Source organism: Lampetra fluviatilis, chromosome 71, assembly GCF_964198595.1.
Source record: "Lampetra fluviatilis chromosome 71, kcLamFluv1.1, whole genome shotgun sequence".
In the NCBI taxonomy this organism is placed as follows: Eukaryota; Metazoa; Chordata; class Hyperoartia; order Petromyzontiformes; family Petromyzontidae; genus Lampetra; species Lampetra fluviatilis.
In genome coordinates, this window is record NC_136345.1 from 5,312,354 (window position 1) to 5,337,353 (window position 25,000).

A 25,000-nucleotide genomic window follows, 5' to 3' on the forward strand; every position below is an offset into this window, starting at 1 on the left:
ATCACCTCCACCACCATCTCCACCACCATCACCACCACCACCACCATCTCCACCACCATCACCACCACCATCACCACCATCACCACACCGTGGTCTATCCACTGGTGGATGATGATGATGATGATGGTGATGACTACACTGATAGACAGTCCGAGAACACACGCAGGGTAGAGACATCACCACCATCACCTCAACCTCCTCCACATCCACCTCCACCACCTCCACCACCACCACTTCCACCACCACCTCCACCACCACCTCCACCACCTCTACCTCCTCCACCACCACCACCTCCACTACCTCCACCACCTCACTTCCACCACCACAACCACCACCTCCACCACCTCCACCACCACCACTTCCACCACCTCCACCACCACTACCACCACCACCTCAACTTCCACCACCACCTCCAGCTCCACCACCTCCACCACCTTCACCACCACCACCACCTCCACCACCACCAACAACAACCGCCATTCGCCACTAAGTGGTGGTGACGTCACCACGACGCTTGTGCCAGGCCATGTGCACCTTGAGGCTACCACGTGAAGTGTCGAACGCTCGCTGGCAGCAGGTCACGGAGCAGACCCAGCAGGTGCCGCGGGTCAACTGACTGAGACGACTGGCTGATGTACAGGGAAGGGCTCCGACTCCCGGCCACGTAGTTTTACCGGGGCCCGCTCACCATCATGAAGGTCCTTAATGATCGTGAGCAGAGGGTCAGGGACTCCGCAAGCACAAAAAAACAACCCAGAGCCCAGGCCTACTGATGGTATCATGCCCAACAAGATGTCTCTATCCCAAGGGGCCACTTTAGCTAGCACCTGTGACAGGAGGTCATAGAATTCATCTGACTCATCGGCCTTGCCTGCATCCCTCCACGGATGTTCGTCTTCCGTGGAGGCATAAGTAACCACGACCACCACTCATCGCCTCTTTTTGATGGGAAGGCGAGCCCAAAGTAGCCTGGGGCTTACAGCTTCCCACACCTCACCGCCACGCTCCCACGCCCCCTTCATTCTTTTGTTCAGAAGAAGAGCCACTCCCTGTTGTTTGGCAGTCTCCTGCCCCGAGTAGAGGACTGTCCACCCCTCATGGTGGCAGGAGCCATAGCCGGTCCACTGGACCTCCTGAATACCACAGAGATCCAGGCGGTACCGGTCCAGCTCCCGACAGAGGAGTGGCAGCCTCTCCTCCGCAGTGAGCGTTCGGACATTCCACGTGTTGTTTCTGGAGGAGCCCCGAGGGTAAAGATTCAGTCTCCTGGCTCCGCCAAATGGGGTTTGGCCAGGAGACGTCACAGACGCCTGTCCCCCCGGGGCCTCCGGCACAAGCTTGTTTATTAAATGTGTCCGTCGTGGTTTTATGGTAAATAATTGAAGGTGGAGGGGTTACCAGCCCCTCGCACCCGTCCAGAGCCCCCATTTGGCCGCTGTGGTGGTCACAGACGCCATGAGGGGAAAGGTCAATCTGAGTTGGCCCTCCGCCCACGGCACTGCCCACCCCAGCGTTGCCGTCTGGCACCAACAAAGAGGTAGGAGGTTGTATTTGCCAGACCACACTCACCACCACCTCCACCAGCATCTCCACCACCAGCACCTCCACTACCACCTCCACCACCACCACCAGCACCACCACCACCTCCACCACTACCACCTCCACCACCAGTGCCTCCACCACCACCACCTCCACCACCACCACCTCCACCACTACCACCTCCACCACCACCACCACCACTACCACCTCCACCACCAGTGCCTCCACCACCACCTCCACCACCACCACCTCTACCACCATCTCCACCACCAGCACCTCCACCACCACCTCCACCACCACCACCAGCACCACCTTCACCACTACCACCTCCACCACCACCTCCAACACCTCCACCACCACCACTTCCACCACCACCTCCACCTCCACCACTACCACCTCCACCAACACCTCCAATACCTCCACCACCTCCACCACCATCTCCACCACCACTTCCACCACCACCTCCACCACCACTGCTTGCCCCTACAGCCCTGCTAGGGGCTACCTGGGGGAGCTTTGGCTTCGTCACTGCACCCTCTCCCCCCGCTCTGCCCACGAACAAAAAACAAGCTCTTTAATGAATCACCTTAAATGAATACGTAAACAAGCTTTTGCACACGTGAAAATTTTCACTTCATCTCACCACTTTGTCTCTCTTCACTGGATCTAATCACTCTATTTCTCTCGAGTCAGTCGTCATGCACAGTTTCTAAATGCGAGTCTCGGATAGCCAACATCGCAGATAACGAGAGAATACTGCGGTTAATTTCAGACCGAGGGACGCAAAGCTACTTTGCCCACAAGCCCCATGATTTGTCGAACGCGACTTTTGCCCAACGCGGAGTTTTTATAGGAACGTCCAATTCAGCAGCTTAAATACTCGCTGCCAAGCCTGGTGGTGTTTCATTCAGACGCTGTCTTTCCGACAGATCTGCTCATTCAGACGCTGTCTTTCCGACAGACCTGTTCATTCAGACGCTGTCTTTCCGACAGACATGCTCATTCAGACGCTGTCTTTCCGACAGCCCTGTTCATTCAAACGCTGTCTTTCCGACAGAGCTGCTCATTCAGACGCTGTCTTTCCGACAGACATGCTCATTCAGACGCTGTCTTTCCGACAGCCCTGTTCATTCAAACGCTGTCTTTCCGACAGACATGCTCATTCAGACGCTGTCTTTCCGACAGACATGCTCATTCAGACGCTGTCTTTCCGACAGCCCTGTTCATTCAAACGCTGTCTTTCCGACAGACATGCTCATTCAGACGCTGTCTTTCCGACAGACCTGTTCATTCAGACGCTGTCTTTCCGACAGACATGCTCATTCAGACGCTGTCTTTCCGACAGCCCTGTTCATTCAAACGCTGTCTTTCCGACAGAGCTGCTCATTCAGACGCTGTCTTTCCGACAGACATGCTCATTCAGACGCTGTCTTTCCGACAGCCCTGTTCATTCAAACGCTGTCTTTCCGACAGACATGCTCATTCAGACGCTGTCTTTCCGACAGACATGCTCATTCAGACGCTGTCTTTCCGACAGAGCTGCTCATTCAGACGCTGTCTTTCCGACAGACATGCTCATTCAGACGCTGTCTTTCCGACAGCCCTGTTCATTCAAACGCTGTCTTTCCGACAGAGCTGCTCATTCAGACGCTGTCTTTCCGACAGCCCTGTTCATTCAAACGCTGTCTTTCCGACAGACATGCTCATTCAGACGCTGTCTTTCCGACAGACATGCTCATTCAGACGCTGTCTTTCCGACAGAGCTGCTCATTCAGACGCTGTCTTTCCGACAGACCTGTTCATTCAGACGCTGTCTTTCCGACAGACCTGCTCATTCAGACGCTGTCTTTCCGACAGCCCTGTTCATTCAGACGCTGTCTTTCCGACAGACCTGTTCTTCACCTGAGGACGGCTGCTTGCGTTGTGGCCGAAACGTCGTGAGAATTGTATTTTATTACGTTTTATTATTTTATTATTTCCCTTCTACGTGACGACTTTACCGAAAGAACCAAGAAGAGAAACGTAACCCCCTGCGCTAAGCAAGGTCTGCCTGTCCCCTGCAATTGGCTAGGAATGTTGTGCAATAATTGATCCCAACTTGGAGGAGTTCCCCACCATGTAACTGCAATCTTCGTATTGTTGTAAAGATGTATCCAGCAACAGCAGCAGCAGTGCCTCCATCCAATAGACTTTGCAACAATTCTGCAATTTGTACGTAAGGCGATCGTGGTTGAGATAACGAATAGCGGCGATGTTATCCCTAGCACTGTCGTTTTGGGTAAATCTCTGCCCTCTCCTCCCCTCACTCTCCCCACTCTCCCCACTCTCCCCCCTCTCTCCACTCTCCCCTCCCCCCCCCTCTCTCCCCTCTCTCCCCCCACTCTCTCATCTCCCCACTCTCCCCTCTCCTCCCACTCTCCTCTCTCCCCACTCTCCCCCCTCTCCCCCCTCTCTCCACTCTCTCCACTCTCCCCTCCCCCCCTCCCCCCAACTCTCCACTCTCCCCTCCCCCCCTCCCCCCAACTCTCCACTCTCCCCTCCCCCCCCTCTCTCCCCTCTCTCCCCCCACTCTCTCATCTCTCCACTCTCCCCTCCCCCCCCACTCTCCTCTCTCTCCACTCTCTCTCCTCTCTCCCCCCACTCTCCCCCCACTCTCTCCCCACTCTCTCCCCACTCTCTCTCCACTTTCTCCCCCCTCTCTCCCCACTCTCCCCCCTCTCCCCACTCTCCCCCCTCCCCACTCTCCCCCCTCCCCCCCCACTCCCCCCCCCCTCCCCCCATTCTCCACTCTCCCCTCTCTCCCCACTCTCCCCCCCCTCTCCTCCCCCCCCCCTCTCCTCCCTCTCCCCCCACTCTCCCCCCACTCTACCCTCTCTCCCCCCACTCATCCAAACTCCCCACTCTCCCAAATCTCCCTCCCCCTCTCCCCTCACCCCTCACCCCTCACTCTCCCCCCACTCCCCCCCTCTCCCCACTCTCCCCACTCTCCCCACCCTCCTCCCCCCATTCTCCCCACTCTCCCCACTCTCCCAACTCTCCCCCCTCTCCCCACTCTCCCCACCCCCCTCCCCCCATTCTCCCCACCCCTCCACTCTCCCCCCACTCCCCCCACTCTCCCCACTCTCCCCACTCTCCCCACCCCCCTCCCCCCATTCTCCCCACTCTCACCAACTCTCCGCCACTCCCCCCACTCTCCCCACCCCCCTCCCCCCATTCTCCCCACCCCCCTCCCCCCACTCTCTCCCCACTCTCCCCTCCCCCCACTCTCCCCCCTCTCATTTCCCGTGTACGTCCGTCGTCAACTCGGCCAGAAGCTCCTAGCGAGTCTCTCTGCCTGCAGAGGTGAGTGAGCTGACGCGGGGCTTGCTCTGTCCACTGCTGCCTTGTGACGTACCTCTACTACCCCCCGTCTCCCCCCGTCCCCCCCCCCCCCCATCGTGGTGAGATGTTGACTACCTCGCCTGGTCTACAGGAGGTCGTGGGTCCTGCTGTGTATTTGGAGTCTGTGTCTCTCTCTCACCGTGGTGAGATGTTGACTACCTCGCCTGGTCTACAGGAGGTCGTGGGTCCTGCTGTATATTTGGAGAATCTCACACTCATGCCTCCGGGTCCTCCGGTTTTTCCCCTCCACGTGAAGAATCGACATCGCCACTCTGCGTTCGGAGTGTTTGACTGCTGCGATGAATGTCAACACAGTGCTGATGATGATGATGATAAGGACATCTGCCACGTGGTAGAGCTGCTGTGATTTGTGATGTGCTGGTCGCTTCTGACAACAGAGACATCCCACTACACACCCTGGTACAATAAGCACAGTTTAGTTTTAGTGTGAGTCTCTGTGGGTGTGGGTCTCTGTGGATGTGGGTCTCTCTGAGTGTGGGTCTCTCTGAGTGTGGGTCTCTGTAGGTCTCTGTGAGTGTGGGTCTCTGTGAGTGTGGGTCTCTGTGAGTGTGGGTCTCTGTGAGTCTCTGTGGGTGTGGGTCTCTGTGAGTGTGGGTCTCTGTGAGTGTGAGTCTCTGTGGGTGTGGGTCTCTGTGAGTGTGGGTCTCTGTGAGTCTCTGTGAGTGTGGGTCTCTGTGGTTCTCTGTGAGTGTGAGTCTCTGTGGGTCTCTGTGGGTCTCTGTGAGTGTGAGTCTCTGTGAGTCTCTGTGGGTGTGGGTCTCTGTGGGTCTCTGTGGGTGTGGGTCTCTGTGAGTGTGGGTCTCTGTAGGTCTCTGTGGGTGTGGGTCTCTGTGGGTCTCTGTGGGTGTGGGTCTCTGTGAGTGTGGGTCTCTGTGGGTGTGGGTCTCTGTGAGTGTGGGTCTCTGTGAGTCTCTGTGGGTGTGGGTCTCTGTGGGTCTCTGTGAGTGTGGGTCTCTGTGGGTCTCTGTGAGTGTGGGTCTCTGTGAGTCTCTGTGGGTGTGGGTCTCTGTGGGTCTCTGTGAGTGTGGGTCTCTGTGGGTCTCTATGAGTGTGAGTCTCTGTGGGTGTGGGTCTCTGTGGGTCTCTGTGAGTGTGGGTCTCTGTGGGTCTCTGTGAGTCTCTGTGGGTGTGGGTCTCTGTGGGTCTCTGTGAGTGTGGGTCTCTGTGGGTCTCTGTGAGTCTCTGTGGGTCTCTGTGGGTCTCTGTGGGTCTCTGTGAGTGTGGGTCTCTATGAGTGTGGGTCTCTGTGAGTGTGGGTCTGTGGGTCTCTGTGAGTCTCTGTGGGTCTCTGTGGGTCTTTGTGAGTGTGAGTGTCTGTGGGTCTCTGTGGATGTGGGTCTCTGTGAGTGTGGGTCTCTCTGAGTGTGGGTCTCTGTAGGTCTCTGTGGGTGTGGGTCTCTGTGAGTGTGATTCTCTGTGAGTCTCTGTGAGTGTGGGTCTCTGTGGGTGTGGGTCTCTGTGAGTGTGGGTCTCTGTAGGTCTCTGTGAGTGTGGGTCTCTGTAGGTCTCTGTGGGTGTGGGTCTCTGTGGGTCTCTGTGGGTCTCTGTGAGTGTGAGTCTCTGTGGGTCTCTATGAGTATGGGTCTCTATGGGTCTCTATGGGTCTCTATGAGGGTCTCTATGAGTATGGGTCTCTATGGGTCTTTATGGGTCTCTATTAGTATGGGTCACTATGGGTCTCTATGGGTCTCTATGAGGGTCTCTGTGAGTGTGGGTCTCTACGGGTCTCTATGAGTGTGGGTCTCTGTGAGTATGGATCTCTAAGAGTTCTAAATTCTTAACCCTCTCTCTGTCTCTCTCTCCGACCCGTCACGTTGCCTTCCCACCCCTCCCCGCCGCCAGCGAATGTCGATCTTGTCGCTGACCGCGCGGCTGTCGCCATGGCGACGATTGTCCCGCGCGGCCACGTGGCCCGGCGCCTGTGATTGGCCACGCTCGGCCCCCACCGCCTCGACCAATCACGGACGAGGAGGCGCCACCGATGACGCTCGCCAGCCCGGAGCATTCGATCCGGACGAATTGAAGTCGTCTGTAGCCAAGGCGGGTCCATCCAAGGGTGGAGCAGTCGATTTGGATGGAGCTAACGGCAGATTCAAGGCTGGAGCAGTCGATTTGGATGGAGCTAACGGCAGATTCAAGGGTGGAGCAGTCGATTTGGATGGAGCTAACGGCAGATTCAAGGCTGGAGCAGTCGATTTGGATGGAGCTAACGGCAGATTCAAGGCTGGAGCAGTCGATTTGGATGGAGCTAACGGCAGATTCAAGGCTGGAGCAGTCGATTTGGACGGAGCGAAGTTGTCTGTAGCCAAGGTGGATCCATCCAAGGGTGGAGCAGTCGATCTGGACGAAGCAAAGTTGTTTGTAGCCAAGGCGGATCCATCCAAGGGTGGAGCAGTCGATTTGGATGGAGCGAGGGACCTGCCGGAGGGAGCGGGCGAGCGAGGCGAGGTGGACTTTCGCGACGGGCTGGCGCTGCGCTCAAAGTCCACCTGGGAGCTTCTCCGGGCGCTGATCGTCCTGCGTCTGTGCTCATCCTCGTTGCTGACGAGGCACTCGCTCTGGGTGGGTTCGTCGCGACAGCGTCCACCATGTCCACCACGTCCACCCCCTCCAACCACAACGCGAACGAGCGAGCGAGCGGGCTCGGTAGCTCAACCGCTCGCTCGCTCGCCCGCTCGTTAACCCACCCACTCACCAACCCACTCACCCACCCACTCGCTCATTCACCCACCCACCAACTCGCTCGCCCACTCACCCACCCACTCGCTCATTCACCCACCCACTAATTCGCTTGCCCACTCACCCACCCACTCGCTCATTCACCCACCCACCAATTCGCTGGCCAACTCACCCACCCACTCACTCATTAACTCACCCATTCGGCCGCTCACCCACTCAATCACCTACCTATTAACTCACCCGCCTGCTCACTCATTAACTCAACCACCCATTCGCTCGCCCAATCATTAAAACAGAGACCCAACGACTCACCACATAGAGATCCACAGACTGACCACACAGAGACCCATAGACTCACTACACAGAGACCCACACAGAGACCCATAGACTCACCACATAGAGACCCACAGACTCACCACACAGAGACCCACAGACTCACCACACAGAGACCCATAGACTCACCACACAGAGATCCATAAATTCACCACACAGAGACACACAGACTCACCACACAGAGACCCATAGACTCACCACACAGAGACCCACACAGAGACCCATAGACTCACCACATAGAGACCCACAGACTCACCACACAGAGACCCACAGACTCACCACACAGAGACCCATAGACTCACCACACAGAGATCCATAAATTCACCACACAGAGACACACAGACTCACCACACAGAGACCCATAGACTCACCACACAGAGACACACAGATTCACCACACAGAGACCCATAGACTCACCACACAGAGACCCATAGACTCACCACTCAGAGACCCACAGACTCACCACACACAGACCCACAGACTGACCACACAGACACCCACAGACTCACCACACAGAGACCCACAGAGACACACAGAAACCCACAGACTCACCACTCAGAGACCCACAGACTCACCACACAGAGACCCACAGAGACACACAGAAACCCACAGACTCACCACTCAGAGACCCACAGACTCACCACACAGAGACCCACAGATTCACCACACAGAGACCCACAGACTCACCACACAGAGACCCACAGAGACCCACAGACTCACCACACAGAGACCCACAGACTCACCACTCAGAGACCCACAGACTCACCACACAGAGACCCACAAACTCACCACACAGAGACCCACAGTTTCACCGCACAGAGACCCACAGACTCATCACACAGAGACACCACACAGAGACACACAGACACACACAGACTCACCACATAGAGACCCACAGACTCACCACACAGAGACCCACAGACTCACCACACAGAGACCCATAGACTCACCACACAGAGACACACAGACTCACCACACAGAGACCCATAGACTCACCACACAGAGACCCATAGACTCACCACACAGAGACACACAGACTCACCACACAGAGACCCACAGACTCACCACACAGAATCCCACAAACTCACCACACAGAGACCCACAAACTCACCAGACAGAGACCCACAGACTCACCACACAGAGTCACAATGACTCACCACACAGAGACCCACAGACTCACCACACAGAGACCCAGAGACGCACCACACAGAGACCCACAAACTCACCACACAGAGACCCAGAGACGCACCACACAGAGACCCACAAACTCACCACACAGAGACCCAGAGACGCACCACACAGAGACCCACAAACTCAGTGAGGCGTGTCCATTGTGACGTCACAGCTGATGCGCGCGTCACGTCGCCTGCTGGGCCAAAGGCTGCATGAGGCGGCCATGCGAGCCACCTTCTATGGGCAGTTTCACCGCACTGAGACCCACAGACTCACCGCACAGACTCACCACACAGAGACCCACAGACTCACCGCACAGACTCACCACACAAAGACCCACAGACTCACCACACAAAGACCCACAGACTCACCACACAAAGACCCACAGACTCACCGCACAGACTCACCACACAGAGACCCACAGACTCACCGCACAGACTCACCACACAGAGACCCACAGACTCACCGCACATACTCACCACACAGAGACCCACAGACTCACCACACAAAGACCCACAGACTCACCACACACAGAGACCCCCAGACCCAGTGAGGCCTGTCCATTGTGACGTCACAGCTGATGCGCGCGTCACGTCGCCTGCTGGGCCAAAGGCTGCACGAGGCGGCCATGCGAGCCACCTTCTATGGGCAGTTTCACCGCACTGAGACCCACAGACTCACCGCACAGACTCACCACACAAAGACCCACAGACTCACCACACACAGAGACCCCCAGACCCAGTGAGGCCTGTCCATTGTGACGTCACAGCTGATGCGCGCGTCACGTCGCCTGCTGGGCACGAGGCTGCACGAGGCGGCCATGCGAGCCACCTTCTATGGGCAGTTTCACCGCACTGAGACCCACAGACTCACCGCACAGACTCACCACACAAAGACCCACAGACTCACCACACACAGAGACCCCCAGACCCAGTGAGGCCTGTCCATTGTGACGTCACAGCTGATGCGCGCGTCACGTCGCCTGCTGGGCACGAGGCTGCACGAGGCGGCCATGCGAGCCACCTTCTATGGGCAGTTTCACCGCACTGAGACCCACAGACTCACCGCACATACTCACCACACAGAGACCCACAGACTCACCACACACAGAGACCCCCAGACCCAGTGAGGCCTGTCCATTGTGACGTCACAGCTGATGCGCGCGTCACGTCGCCTGCTGGGCCAAAGGCTGCACGAGGCGGCCATGCGAGCCACCTTCTATGGGCAGTTTCACCGCACTGAGACCCACAGACTCACCGCACAGACTCACCACACAAAGACCCACAGACTCACCACACACAGAGACCCCCAGACCCAGTGAGGCCTGTCCATTGTGACGTCACAGCTGATGCGCGCGTCACGTCGCGTGCTGGGCACGAGGCTGCACGAGGCGGCCATGCGAGCCACCTTCTATGGGCAGTTCGTGGCCGGCGAGGGACCTGGGGCGGTGATGGATGCCGTGAGGCTCATGAGGAGGAGCGGGCTGAAGGCCCTGCCTGCTGTGCCCGTCGAAGAGGACCTAGGGGAGGGTCGCTCCGGGTCAGTGATGCGTCTGTGTGTGCGTGTGTGTTGTGCACGTGTACGTGTGTGTGTGCGTGTGTGTTGTGTGTGTGTACGTGTGTGTGTGTACGTGTGTGTGTGTGTGTTGTACGTGTGTACGTGTGTGTGTGTACGTGTGTGTGTGTGTGTTGTACGTGTGTGTGTGTTGGTACGTGTGTACGTGTGTGTGTGTACATGTGTGTGTACGTGTGTGTCTACGTGTGTGTGTGTAGGTGTGTTGTACGTGTCTACGTGTGTGTTCGTGTGTGTGTGTGTACGTGTGTGTGTGTTGTACGTGTGTGTACGTGTGTGTGTGTGTACGTGTGTGTGTTGTACGTGTGTGTGTGTTATACGTGTGTACATGTGTGTTATACGTGTGTACATGTGTGTTGTACGTGTGTACGTGTGTGTTGTACGTGTGTGTCGGTGTGTGTGTGTGTGTACGTGTGTGTGTGTGTGTTGTACGTGTGTACGTGTGTGTCGGTGTGTGTGTGTGTTGTACGTGTGTGTGTGTTGTACGTGTGTACGTGTGTGTGTACGTGTGTGTGTGTTGTACGTGTGTACGTGTGTGTGTGTTGTACGTGTGTACGTGTGTACGTGTGTGTGTGTTGTACGTGTGTACGTGTGTGTGTACGTGTGTACGTGTGTGTGTGTTGTACGTGTGTACGTGTGTGTGTGTGTGTGTGTGTTGTACGTGTGTACGTGTGTGTGTGTTGTACGTGTGTGCGTGTGTGTGTGTGTTGTACGTGTGTGCGTGTGTTGTACGTGTGTGTGTGTTGTACGTGTGTACGTGTGTGTGTGTGTGTGTGTGTTGTACGTGTGTACGTGTGTGTGTGTGTGTGTGTTGTACGTGTGTACGTGTGTGTGTGTTGTACGTGTGTACGTGTGTGTGTGTGTGTGTGTTGTACGTGTGTACGTGTGTGTGTGTGTGTGTGTGTTGTACGTGTGTACGTGTGTGTGTGTTGTACGTGTGCACGTGTGTGTGTGTTGTACGTGTGTACGTGTGCACGTGTGTGTGTGTGTTGTACGTGTGCACGTGTGTGTGTGTTGTACGTGTGTGTGTGTGTGTGTGTTGTACGTGTGTACGTGTGCACGTGTGTGTGTGTGTTGTACGTGTGCACGTGTGTGTGTGTTGTACGTGTGCACGTGTGTGTGTGTTGTACGTGTGTGTGTGTGTGTGTGTTGTACGTGTGTACGTGTGCACGTGTGTGTGTGTGTTGTACGTGTGCACGTGTGTGTGTGTTGTACGTGTGTACGTGTGTGTGTGTGTGTGTGTGTTGTACGTGTGTACGTGTGTGTGTGTTGTACGTGTGCACGTGTGTGTGTGTTGTACGTGTGTACGTGTGCACGTGTGTGTGTGTGTTGTACGTGTGCACGTGTGTGTGTGTTGTACGTGTGTGTGTGTGTGTGTGTTGTACGTGTGTACGTGTGCACGTGTGTGTGTGTGTTGTACGTGTGCACGTGTGTGTGTGTTGTACGTGTGTACGTGTGCACGTGTGTGTGTGTGTGTACGTGTGTGTGTGTTGTACGTGTGTGTGTGTTGTACGTGTGTACGTGTGTGTGTGTTGTACGTGTGTACGTGTGTGTGTGTGTTGTACGTGTGTGCGTGTGTGTGTGTGTCTGTACGTGTGTGTGTGTTGTACGTGTGTACGTGTGTGTGTGTGTGTGTTGTACGTGTGTACGTGTGTACGTGTGTACGTGTGTGTGTGTTGTACGTGTGTACGTGTGTGTGTGTGTGTGTTGTACGTGTGTACGTGTGTACGTGTGTACGTGTGTGTGTACGTGTGTGTGTGTTGTACGTGTGTACGTGTGTGTGTGTTGTACGTGTGTGTGTGTGTGTTGTACGTGTGTACGTGTGTACGTGTGTACGTGTGTGTGTGTTGTACGTGTGTACGTGTGTGTGTGTGTGTGTTGTACGTGTGTACGTGTGTACGTGTGTACGTGTGTGTGTACGTGTGTACGTGTGTACGTGTGTGTGTGTTGTACGTGTGTAGTGGGGAGCGGTGGGTGTAGTGGTCAGCGCTACGCTGCGCTACGAACCTGGCGACCCGGGTTCGATTCCCGCCCACAGTCAACACCACCAGTGACGATTATCTGAACCGGTCCTGGGCCTCCCCTAGGTCAACTCAGCCTTAAATGAGTACCTGGTGCGGTGTGTAAACATCGCCACTGGGGAGACAAAGGCGGCCGGGCGTGGTGCTGGCCACCCCACCCCCTCGTGTGCCTTCATAGGTGCTACTCGCTAACAGCACTTGCCCCTACAGTCTGTGAAGGCTACACGGGGGATCTTTTTGTTGTACGTGTGTACGTGTGTGTGCGTCTGTGTGTGTGTACATCGTGTGTGCGTGTGTACATCGTGTGTGTGTACGTGTGTGTGTGTGTCTGTACGTGTGTTTGTGTACGTCTGTGTATACGTGTGTGTGTACTTGTGTGTGTGTGTGCATCGTGTGTGTGCGTATGTGTGTGTGTACTCTGTGTGTACTCTGTGTGTACACTATGTGTACTCTGTGTGTACTCTGTGTGTGTGTACTATGTGTGTGTGTGTACTCTGTGTGTACACTATGTGTGTGTGTACACTACACTATGTGTGTACACTATGTGTGTGTACTCTGTGTGTGTGTACTTTGTGTGTGTGTGTACTCTGTGTGTACACTATGTGTGTGTGTACACTACACTATGTGTGTACACTATGTGTGTGTACTCTGTGTGTGTGTACTCTGTGTGTGTACACTATGTGTGTGTGTACTCTGTGTGTGCACACTATGTGTGTGTGTACACTATGTGTGTGTGTACTCTGTGTGTGTGTACTCTGTGTGTGTACACTATGTGTGTGTGTACTCTGTGTGTACACACAGAGAGGAGTGGTACGAGGGCAATGCACGCGCCATGGTGGAGTGTGTGGAGTTGGCCTCTCTGTGTGTACACTATGTGTGTGTGTACACTATGTGTGTGTGTACTCTGTGTGTGTGTACTCTGTGTGTGTGTACTATGTGTGTGTGTGTACTCTGTGTGTGTGTACACTATGTGTGTACACTATGTGTGTGTGTACACTATGTGTGTGTGTACACTATGTGTGTGTGTACTCTGTGTGTGTGTACACTATGTGTGTACACTATGTGTGTGTGTGTACTCTGTGTGTACACTGTGTGTGTATACTGTGTGTGTGTGTACTCTGTGCATACACTATGTGTGTACACTATGTGTGTGTGTATACTCTGTGTGTACTCTGTGTGTACTATGTGTGTGTACACTATGTGTGTGTATACTCTGTGTGTACTCTGTGTGTACTCACACACAGAGAGGAGTGGTACGAGGGCAATGCACGCGCCATGGTGGAGTGCGTGGAGTTGGCCTCTCTGTGTGTACACTATGTGTGTGTGTGTACTCTGTGTGTGTGTGTGTACTCTGTGTGTGTACACTATGTGTGTGTGTACTCTGTGCGTGTACACTATGTGTGTGTGTACTCTGTGTGTGTACACTATGTGTGTGTGTGCACTATGTGTGTGTGTACTCTGTGTGTACTCTGTGTGTGTGTGGGTACTCTGTGTGTACACTATGTGTGTGTGTGTACTCTGTGTGTGTGTACTCTGTGTGTGTACACTATGTGTGTGTGTACTCTGTGCGTGTACACTATGTGTGTGTGTACTCTGTGTGTGTACACTATGTGTGTGTGTACACTATGTGTGTGTGTACTCTGTGTGTACTCTGTGTGTGTGTGGGTACTCTGTGTACACTATGTGTGTGTGTGTACTCTGTGTGTGTACTGTGTGTGTACTATGTGTGTGTACTCTGTGTGTGTGTACTCTGTGTGTACTCTGTGTGTACTCTGTGTGTGTGTACTCTGTGTGTGTACACTATATGTGTGTGTACTCTGTGTGTACTCTGTGTGTGTACTGTGTGTGTACTATGTGTGTGTACTCTGTGTGTGTGTACTCTGTGTGTACTCTGTGTGTACTCTGTGTGTGTGTACTCTGTGTGTGTACACTATATGTGTGTGTACTCTGTGTGTACTCTGTGTGTATTCACACACAGAGAGGAGTGGTACGAGGGCAATGCACGTGCCATGGTGGAGTGTGTGGAGTTGGCCTCTCTGTGTGTACACTATGTGTGTGTGTACTCTGTGTGTGTGTGTACTCTGTGTGTGTACACTATGTGTGTGTGTACTCTGTGTGTGTACACTATGTGTGTGTGTACTCTGTGCGTGTACACTATGTGTGTGTGTACTCTGTGTGTGTACACTATGTGTGTGTGTACTCTGTGTGTACACTATGTGTGTGTACTTTGTGCGTGTACACTATGTGTGTGTGTACTCTGTGTGTACACTATGTGTGTGTGTACTCTGTGTGTGTGTGTACTCTGTGTGTGTACACTATGTGTGTGTGTACTCTGTGTGTGTACACTATGTGTGTGTGTACTCTGTGCGTGTACACTATGTGTGTGTGTACTCTGTGCGTGTACACTATGTGTGTGTGTACTCTGTGTGTACACTATGTGTGTGTGCACACTATGTGTGTGTGTACTATGTGTGTGTACTCTGTGTGTGTGTACTCTGTGTGTACTCTGTGTGTACTCTGTGTGTGTATACACTATGTGTGTGTGTACTATGTGTGTGTGTACTCTGTGTGTACTCTGTGTGTGTGTACTATGTGTGTGTACACTATGTGTGTGTGTACACTATGTGTCTGTGTGTACTCTGTGTGTACTCTGTGTGTGTGTACTATGTGTGTGTACTCTGTGTGTGTGTACTCTGTGTGTGTACACTATGTGTGTGTGTACACTATGTGTGTGTGTACTCTGTGTGTACACTGTGTGTACACACAGAGAGGAGTGGTACGAGGGCAATGCACGCGCCATGGTGGAGTGTGTGGAGTTGGCCTCTCTGTGTGTACACTATGTGTGTGTGTACACTATGTGTGTGTGTACTCTGTGTGTGTGTACTCTGTGTGTGTGTACTATGTGTGTGTGTACTCTGTGTGTACACTATGTGTGTGTGTACTCTGTGTGTACTCTGTGTGTACTCTGTGTGTGTGTACTATGTGTGTGTGTACTCTGTGTGTACACTATGTGTGTGTACACTATGTGTGTGTGTACTCTGTGTGTGTGTACTCTGTGTGTGTGTACTATGTGTGTGTGTACTCTGTGTGTACTCTGTGTGTACTCTGTGTGTGTGTACTATGTGTGTGTGTACTCTGTGTGTACACTATGTGTGTGTACACTATGTGTGTGTGTACTCTGTGTGTGTGTACTCTGTGTGTGTGTACTATGTGTGTGTGTACTCTGTGTGTACTCTGTGTGTACTCTGTGTGTGTGTACTATGTGTGTGTGTACTCTGTGTGTACTCTGTGTGTACTCTGTGTGTGTGTACTATGTGTGTGTGTACTCTGTGTGTACACTATGTGTGTGTGTACTCTGTGTGTATTCTGTGTGTACTCTGTGTGTACACACAGAGAGGAGTGGTACGAGGGCAATGCGCGCGCCATGGTGGAGTGCGTGGAGTTGGCATCTCTGTGTGTACACTGTGTGTACTCTGTGTGTACACTGTGTGTACTCTGTGTGTACACACAGAGAGGAGTGGTACGAGGGCAATGCGCGCGCCATGGTGGAGTGCGTGGAGTTGGCATCTCTGTGTGTACTCTGTGTGTACTCTGTGTGTACACTGTGTGTACTCTGTGTGTACACACAGAGAGGAGTGGTACGAGGGCAATGCGCGCGCCATGGTGGAGTGTGTGGAGTTGGCCTCTCTGTGTGTACACTATGTGTGTGTGTGTACTATGTGTGTGTGTGTGTACTCTGTGTGTGTACTCTGTGTGTACTCTGTGTGTGTATACACTATGTGTGTGTGTACTATGTGTGTGTGTACTCTGTGTGTGTACACTATGTGTGTGTGTACTCTGTGTGTGTACACTATGTGTGTGTACTCTGTGTGTGTACACTATGTGTGTGTACTCTGTGTGTGTATACTATGTGTGTGTGTACACTATGTGTGTGTGTACTCTGTGTGTGTACACTATGTGTGTGTGTACACTATGTGTACTCTGTGTGTACTCTGTGTGTACTCTGTGTGTACACACAGAGAGGAGTGGTACGAGGGCAATGCGCGCGCCATGGTGGAGTGTGTGGAGTTGGCCTCTCTGTGTGTACACTATGTGTGTGTGTGTACTATGTGTGTGTGTGTGTACTCTGTGTGTGTACTCTGTGTGTACTCTGTGTGTGTATACACTATGTGTGTGTGTACTATGTGTGTGTGTACTCTGTGTGTGTACACTATGTGTGTGTGTACTCTGTGTGTGTACACTATGTGTGTGTACTCTGTGTGTGTACACTATGTGTGTGTACTCTGTGTGTGTATACTATGTGTGTGTGTACACTATGTGTGTGTGTACTCTGTGTGTGTACACTATGTGTGTGTGTACACTATGTGTACTCTGTGTGTACTCTGTGTGTACTCTGTGTGTACACACAGAGAGGAGTGGTACGAGGGCAATGCACGCGCCATGGTGGAGTGCGTGGAGTTGGCATCTCGCTTGGACGCGGTGCCGATGATGCAGCTCAAAGTGACCGCTCTGCTCAGCGCCACGCTCTGTGTGAGACACCCACAGATAGACACACACACAGATAGACACACACACACACACAGACACACACACACCCACAGATAGATAGACACACACACAGATAGATAGACACACAGACACACACAGAGACACACACAGATAGACACACGCACAGATAGACACACACACACAGACACACACACACAGATAGATAGACACACACACAGATAGATAGACACACAGACACACACAGAGACACACACAGATAGACACACGCACAGATAGACACACACACACACACAGACACACACACACAGATAGATAGACACACACACACACAGATAGATAGACACACAGACACACACAGAGACACACACAGATAGACACACACACAGACACACACACAGATAGATAGACACACACACACACAGATAGACACAGACACACACAGAGACACACACAGATAGACACACGCACAGATAGACACACACACACAGACACACACACACCCACAGATAGATAGACACACACACAGATAGATAGACACACAGACACACACACAGATAGACACATACACAGATAGACACACACACAGACACACACACAGATAGACACGTAGATACACACACACAGATAGACACACACACAGACACACACAGAGATAGACACACAGACACACACACACAGATAGACACACACAGATAGACAGACACACACAGATAGATAGACACACACACAGATAGACACACACACAGATAGACACACACACAGAGACACACACAGATAGACACTCACACACAGACACACACAGACACACACAGATAGACACACCCAGATAGACACACAGATAGACACACACAGATAGACACACACACAGATAGACACACACACAGATAGACAGACACACAGACACACACAGAGACACATAGACACGCACACACAGATAGACACACACATACAGACAGAGATGGACATACACACAGATAGACACACAGACACACACACCCACAGATAGACACACACACAGATAGACACACACACAGATAGACACACAGATACACACACACACACAGATAGATACACACACACACACAGACACACACAGATAGACACACACACACAGATAGACACACACACAGATAGACACACAGACACACACACAGACACACACACAGACACACACACAGATAGACACACACAGATAGACATGTAGATACACACACACAGATAGACACATAGACACACACACAGATAGACAGACACACAGACACACACAGAGACACACACAGATAGACACACACAGACACACACACAGATAGACACACACACAGATAGACACACACAGATAGACAGACACACACAGATAGATAGACACACACACAGATAGACACACACACAGACACACACACAGAGACACACACAGATAGACACACACACAGACACACACAGATAGACACACACAGATAGACACACACCCAGATAGACACACAGATAGACACACACAGATAGACACACACACAGATAGACAGACACATACAGACAGAGATGGACACACACACAGATAGACACACAGACACACACAGACAGAGATGGACACACACGCAGATAGACACACACACAGATAGACACACACACACAGACACACACAGAGACACACACAGATAGACACATAGACACACACAGATAGACACACACACAGATAGACACACACAGATAGACACACACACACAGACACACACAGAGACACACACAGATAGACACATAGACACACACAGATAGACACACACACATATAGACACACACAGATAGACACACACACATAGACACAGACACACACACAAATACACACAGATAGACACACACAGATACACACACAGATAGACACACACACAGATAGACACACACAGATACACACATACACCCACAGATATACACACACAGATAGACACACACACAGATAGACACACACACAGATAGACACACACACAGATAGATACACACACAGATAGACATACACACAGACACACACAGATACACACACAGATAGACACACACACAGATAGACACACACATACACCCACAGATATACACATACAGATAGACACACACACAGATAGACACACACACAGATAGATACACACACAGACACACACAGATAGACACACACACATATAGACACACACACAGATAGATACACACATAGATAGACATACACACAGACACAGATAGACACACACACAGATAGACACACACACAGACACACACAGATAGACACACATACAGATAAGCACACACACACAGACACACACGCAGACACACACACATATAGACACACACCCAGATAGATACACACACAGACACACACAGATAGACACACACACATATAGACACACACCCAGATAGAGACATATATTTATAAAGACAAAGATCCCCCGTGTAGGCTGTGACTGACTGTAGGGGCAAGTGCCGTCAGCGATCAGCGCCTGAGACAACTGTGCTGCTGATGATGATGCTGATGATGATGACGGTGACGATGTTGATGATGATGACGGTGACGATGTTGATGATGATGATGATGACAGTGATGATGCTGATAGTGATGATGGTGATGATGGTGCTGATGGTGATGATGTTGATGCTGATGATGCTACTGATGGTGATGATTTGATGATGATGCTGATGATGATGCTGATGATGCTGATGATGATGGTGATGATGATGCTGCTGATGATGATACTGCTGATGATGCTGATGATGATGCTGATGATGATGATACTGCTGATTATGATGATGATGATACTGGTGATGATTATGATGATAATGATATTAATGATGATGCTGATGATGATATTGCTAATGATGATACTACTGCTGATGATGCTGATACTGCTGATGATGCTGATGATGATGATGCTGATGATGATGTTGATGATGCTGATGATGATACTGATCATGACACTGCTGATGATGACAATGCTGCTGATGATGATACTGCTGATGATGCTGATGATGATGATACTGCTGATGATGATGATGATGCTGATGATGATGATGCTGATGATGATGATGCTGCTGATACTGATCATGACACTGCTGATGATGACGATGCTGATGCTGATGATGATACTGCTGATGATATTGCTAATGATGATGATACTGCTGATGATGATACTGCTGATGATGCTGATGACGATATTGCTAATGATGATGTTGATGGTACTGGTGATGATTATGATGATAATGATATTAATGATGATGTAATTGCTAATGATGATGATACTACTGCTGATGATGCTGATGATGATACTGGTGATGATGCTGATGATGATATTGCTAATGATGATGATGTTGATGGTACTGGTGATGATTATGATGATGATGATATTAATGATGATGTAATTGCTAATGATGATGATACTACTGCTGATGATGATGATGATACTGCTGATGATGCTGATGATGATACTGCTGATGATGCTGCTGATGATGCTGATGATGATATTGCTAATGATGATGATGATGTTGATGATACTGGTGATGATTATGATGATAATGATATTAATGATGATGTAATTGCTAATGATGATGATACTACTGCTGATGATGCTGATGATGATACTACTAATGATGATGATACTACTAATGATGATGATGATACTACTAATGATGATGATACTATTAATGATACTACTAATGATGATACTACCACTGATGACACCGATACTACTAATGATGATGCTACTACTACTAATGATTCTACTACTGATGATGATGATACTACTACTGATGATGATACTACTACTGATGATGATACTACTACTGATGATGATGATACTACTACTGATGATGATGATACTACTACTGATGATGATGATACTACTACTGATGATGATGATACTACTACTGATGATGATGATACTACTACTGATGATGATGATACTACTACTGATGATGATGATACTACTACTGATGATGATGATACTACTACTGATGATGATGATACTACTACTGATGATGATGATACTACTACTGATGATGATGATACTACTACTGATGATGATGATACTACTACTGATGATGATGCTGATGATGATACTGCTGATGATGCTGCTGCTGCTGATGATGTTACCTGTGCTGAGGCGTGCAGCACAAGCTGACTCGGGGTCTCAAGGACCCAGACGCCAACAAGAAGCTCTCGGTAGAGACGATCACGGAGAGCCTCAAGGGAAAGGTGAAACTCACCTTTGACCCCTCACCTCTAGACCCCTCACCTTTGACCCCTCACCTGCAGACAGCCACACCTGTGGTGCTACTGGCTCCTACTAGCAGCACTTGCCCCCTACAGCCCTGCTAGAGGCTACCTGGGGGAGCTTTGTCTGTGTGTGTGCATCATAGGTGGTGCTACTCGCTTCTACTAAAAGCACTTGCCCCTACAGCCCTGCTAGAGGCTACCTGGGGGAGCTTTGTCTGTGTGTGTGCATCATAGGTGGTGCTACTCGCTTCTACTAAAAGCACTTGCCCCTACAGCCCTGCTAGAGGCTACCTGGGGGAGCTTTGTCTGTGTGTGTGTATCATAGGTGGTGCTACTCGCTTCTACTAAAAGCACTTGCCCCTACAGCCCTGCTAGAGGCTACCTGGGGGAGCTTTACCTGTAGCTGTGTGTACATCATAGCCTCATAGGTGGCGTTACTAACAGCACTTGCCCCTACATCCCTGGTGGAGGCTACCTGGGGGAGCTTTACCTGTAGCTCTGTGTGTACATCATAAGTGGTGCTACTAACAGCACTTGCCCCTACAGCCCTGCTAGAGGCTACCTGGGGGAGCTTTGTCTGTGTGTACATCATAGGTGGTGCTACTAACAGCACTTGCCCCTACAGCCCTGCTAGAGGCTACCTGGGGGAGCTTTGCTTGTGTGTGCATCATAGGTGGTGCTACTAACAGCACTTGCCCCTACAGCCCTGCTAGAGGCTACCTGGGGGAGCTTTGCTTGTGTGTGCATCATAGGTGGTGCTACTAACAGCACTTGCCCCTACAGCCCTACTAGAGGCTACCTGGGGGAGCTTTGTCTGTGTGTACATCATAGGTGGTGCTACTAACAGCACTTGCCCCTACAGCCCTACTAGAGGCTACCTGGGGGAGCTTTGTCTGTGTGTGCATCATAGGTGGTGCTACTAACAGCACTTGCCCCTACAGCCCTGCTAGAGGCTACCTGGGGGAGCTTTGCTTGTGTGTGCATCATAGGTGGTGCTACTAACAGCACTTGCCCCTACAGCCCTGCTAGAGGCTACCTGGGGGACCTGTGCTTGTGTCTGTGTGACTGCACTTGCCCCTACAGCCCTGCCGGAGGCTACCTGGGGGACCTGTGCCTGTGTCTGTGTGAGACTGCACTTGCCCCTAGAGCCCTGCCGGAGGCTACCTGGGGGACCTGTGCCTGTGTCTGTGTGACTGCACTTGCCCCTAGAGCCCTGCCGGAGGCTACCTGGGGGACCTGTGCCTGTGTCTGTGTGACTGCACTTGCCCCTACAGCCCTGCCGGAGGCTACCTGGGGGACCTGTGCCTGTGTCTGTGTGAGACTGCACTTGCCCCTAGAGCCCTGCCGGAGGCTACCTGGGGGACCTGTGCCTGTGTCTGTGTGAGACTGCACTTGCCCCTAGAGCCCTGCCGGAGGCTACCTGGGGGACCTGTGCCTGTGTCTGTGCGACTGCACTTGCCCCTAGAGCCCTGCCGGAGGCTACCTGGGGGACCTGTGCCTGTGTCTGTGTGACTGCACTTGCCCCTAGAGCCCTGCTGGAGGCTACCTGGGGGACCTGTGCCTGTGTCTGTGTGAGACTGCACTTGCCCCTAGAGCCCTGCCGGAGGCTACCTGGGGGACCTGTGCCTGTGTCTGTGCGACTGCACTTGCCCCTAGAGCCCTGCCGGAGGCTACCTGGGGGACCTGTGCCTGTGTCTGTGTGACTGCACTTGCCCCTAGAGCCCTGCTGGAGGCTACCTGGGGGACCTGTGCCTGTGTCTGTGTGACTGCACTTGCCCCTAGAGCCCTGCCGGAGGCTACCTGGGGGACCTGTGCCTGTGTCTGTGTGACTGCACTTGCCCCTAGAGCCCTGCCGGAGGCTACCTGGGGGACATGTGCCTGTGTCTGTGTGCAGCCCTCAACGATCCCGTTCCTGACTCGGAGCGAGAATCTTCACCTCGAAGCGGCTTTGCAGAGACTCGCTCGAGTCGGGCAGGTGATGGGGGTGGTGATGGGGGTGGTGATGGGGGTGGTGATGGGGGTGGTGATGGGGTGGTGGTGGGGGTGGTGATGGGGGTGGTGATGGGGGTGGTGATGGGGGTGGTGATGGGGGTGGTGATGGGGGTGGTGATGGGGGTGGTGATGGGGGTGATGGGGGTGGTGATGGGGGTGGTGATGGGGGTGGTGATGGGGGTGGTGATGGGGGTGGTGATGGGGGTGGTGATGGGGGTGGTGATGGGAGTGATGATGGGGGTGGTGATGGGGGTGATGGGGGTGGTGATGGGGGTGGTGATGGGAGTGATGGGGGTGGTGATGGGGGTGATGGGGGTGGTGGTGGTGATGGGGGTGGTGGTGGGGGTGGTGATGGGGGTGGTGATGGGGGTGATGGGGGTGGTGATGGGGGTGGTGGTGGGGGTGGTGATGGGGGTGATGGGGGTGGTGATGGGGGTGGTGGTGGGGGTGGTGATGGGGGTGGTGATGAGGGTGGTGATGGGGGTGATGGGGGTGGTGATGGGGGTGATGGGGGTGGTGGTGGTGATGGGGGTGGTGGTGGGGGTGGTGATGGGGGTGGTGATGGGGGTGATGGGGGTGGTGGTGGGGGTGGTGATGGGGGTGGTGATGGGGGTGGTGATGGGGGTGGTGATGGGGGTGATGGGGGTGGTGGTGGTGATGGGGGTGGTGATGGGGGTGGTGATGGGGGTGATGGGGGTGGTGATGGGGGTGGTGATGGTGATGCTGCTACTTATGATGATACTACTACTGATGATACTGTTACTGATGATGATGATGATACTACTAATGAGGATACTACTGATGATACTACTACTGATGATACTACTAATGATGATGATACTATTTATGATGATGATACTACTAATGATGATGATACTACTAATGATGATGATACTACTAATGATGATGATACTATTAATGATACTACTAAAGATGATGACACTGATACTACTAAAGATTATACTACTAATGATGATGATACTATTAATGATACTATTAAAGATGACGATACTACTACTAATGCTACTACCACTGATGACACTGATACTACTACTACTGATGATGATACTACTACTGATGATGATACTACTACTGATGATACTGCTACTGATGATACTACTACTGATGATGATACTACTACTGATGATGATACTACTACTACTGATGATGATACTACTACTGATGATACTACTACTGATGATACTGCTACTGACGCTGATGATACTACTACTGATGATACTACTACTGCTGATGATGATACTACTGATGATGATACTACTGATGATACTACTGATGATACTACTACTGATGATACTACTACTGATGATGATGATACTACTACTGATGATGATATTACTACTAATGATACTACTACTGATGATGATACTACTGATGATACTACTACTGATGATGATGATACTACTACTGATGATGATACTACTACTGATGATGATGATACTACTACTGATGATGATAGTACTACTACTGATGATGATGATGATACTACTGATGATACTGATATTACTACTAATGATAC

The 25,000-nt window shown here is 51.8% G+C and overlaps 1 protein-coding gene across 1 annotated transcript in view; it reads left to right on the forward strand.

The window, feature by feature from the left end:
* The first annotated feature begins 6,786 nt into the window (after positions 1-6,786).
* Positions 6,787-25,000, forward strand: part of PRODH2 (proline dehydrogenase 2) — a 50,359-nt gene continuing 32,145 nt past the window's right edge. Inside the window, exons 1-6 of the mRNA XM_078883441.1 lie at positions 6,787-7,503; positions 10,472-10,665; positions 16,113-16,172; positions 17,129-17,249; positions 21,367-21,450; positions 23,366-23,446. Of these exons, the coding sequence (XP_078739567.1) occupies positions 6,787-7,503; positions 10,472-10,665; positions 16,113-16,172; positions 17,129-17,249; positions 21,367-21,450; positions 23,366-23,446 (1,257 nt within the window). The remainder of the gene's footprint in view (positions 7,504-10,471; positions 10,666-16,112; positions 16,173-17,128; positions 17,250-21,366; positions 21,451-23,365; positions 23,447-25,000) is intronic.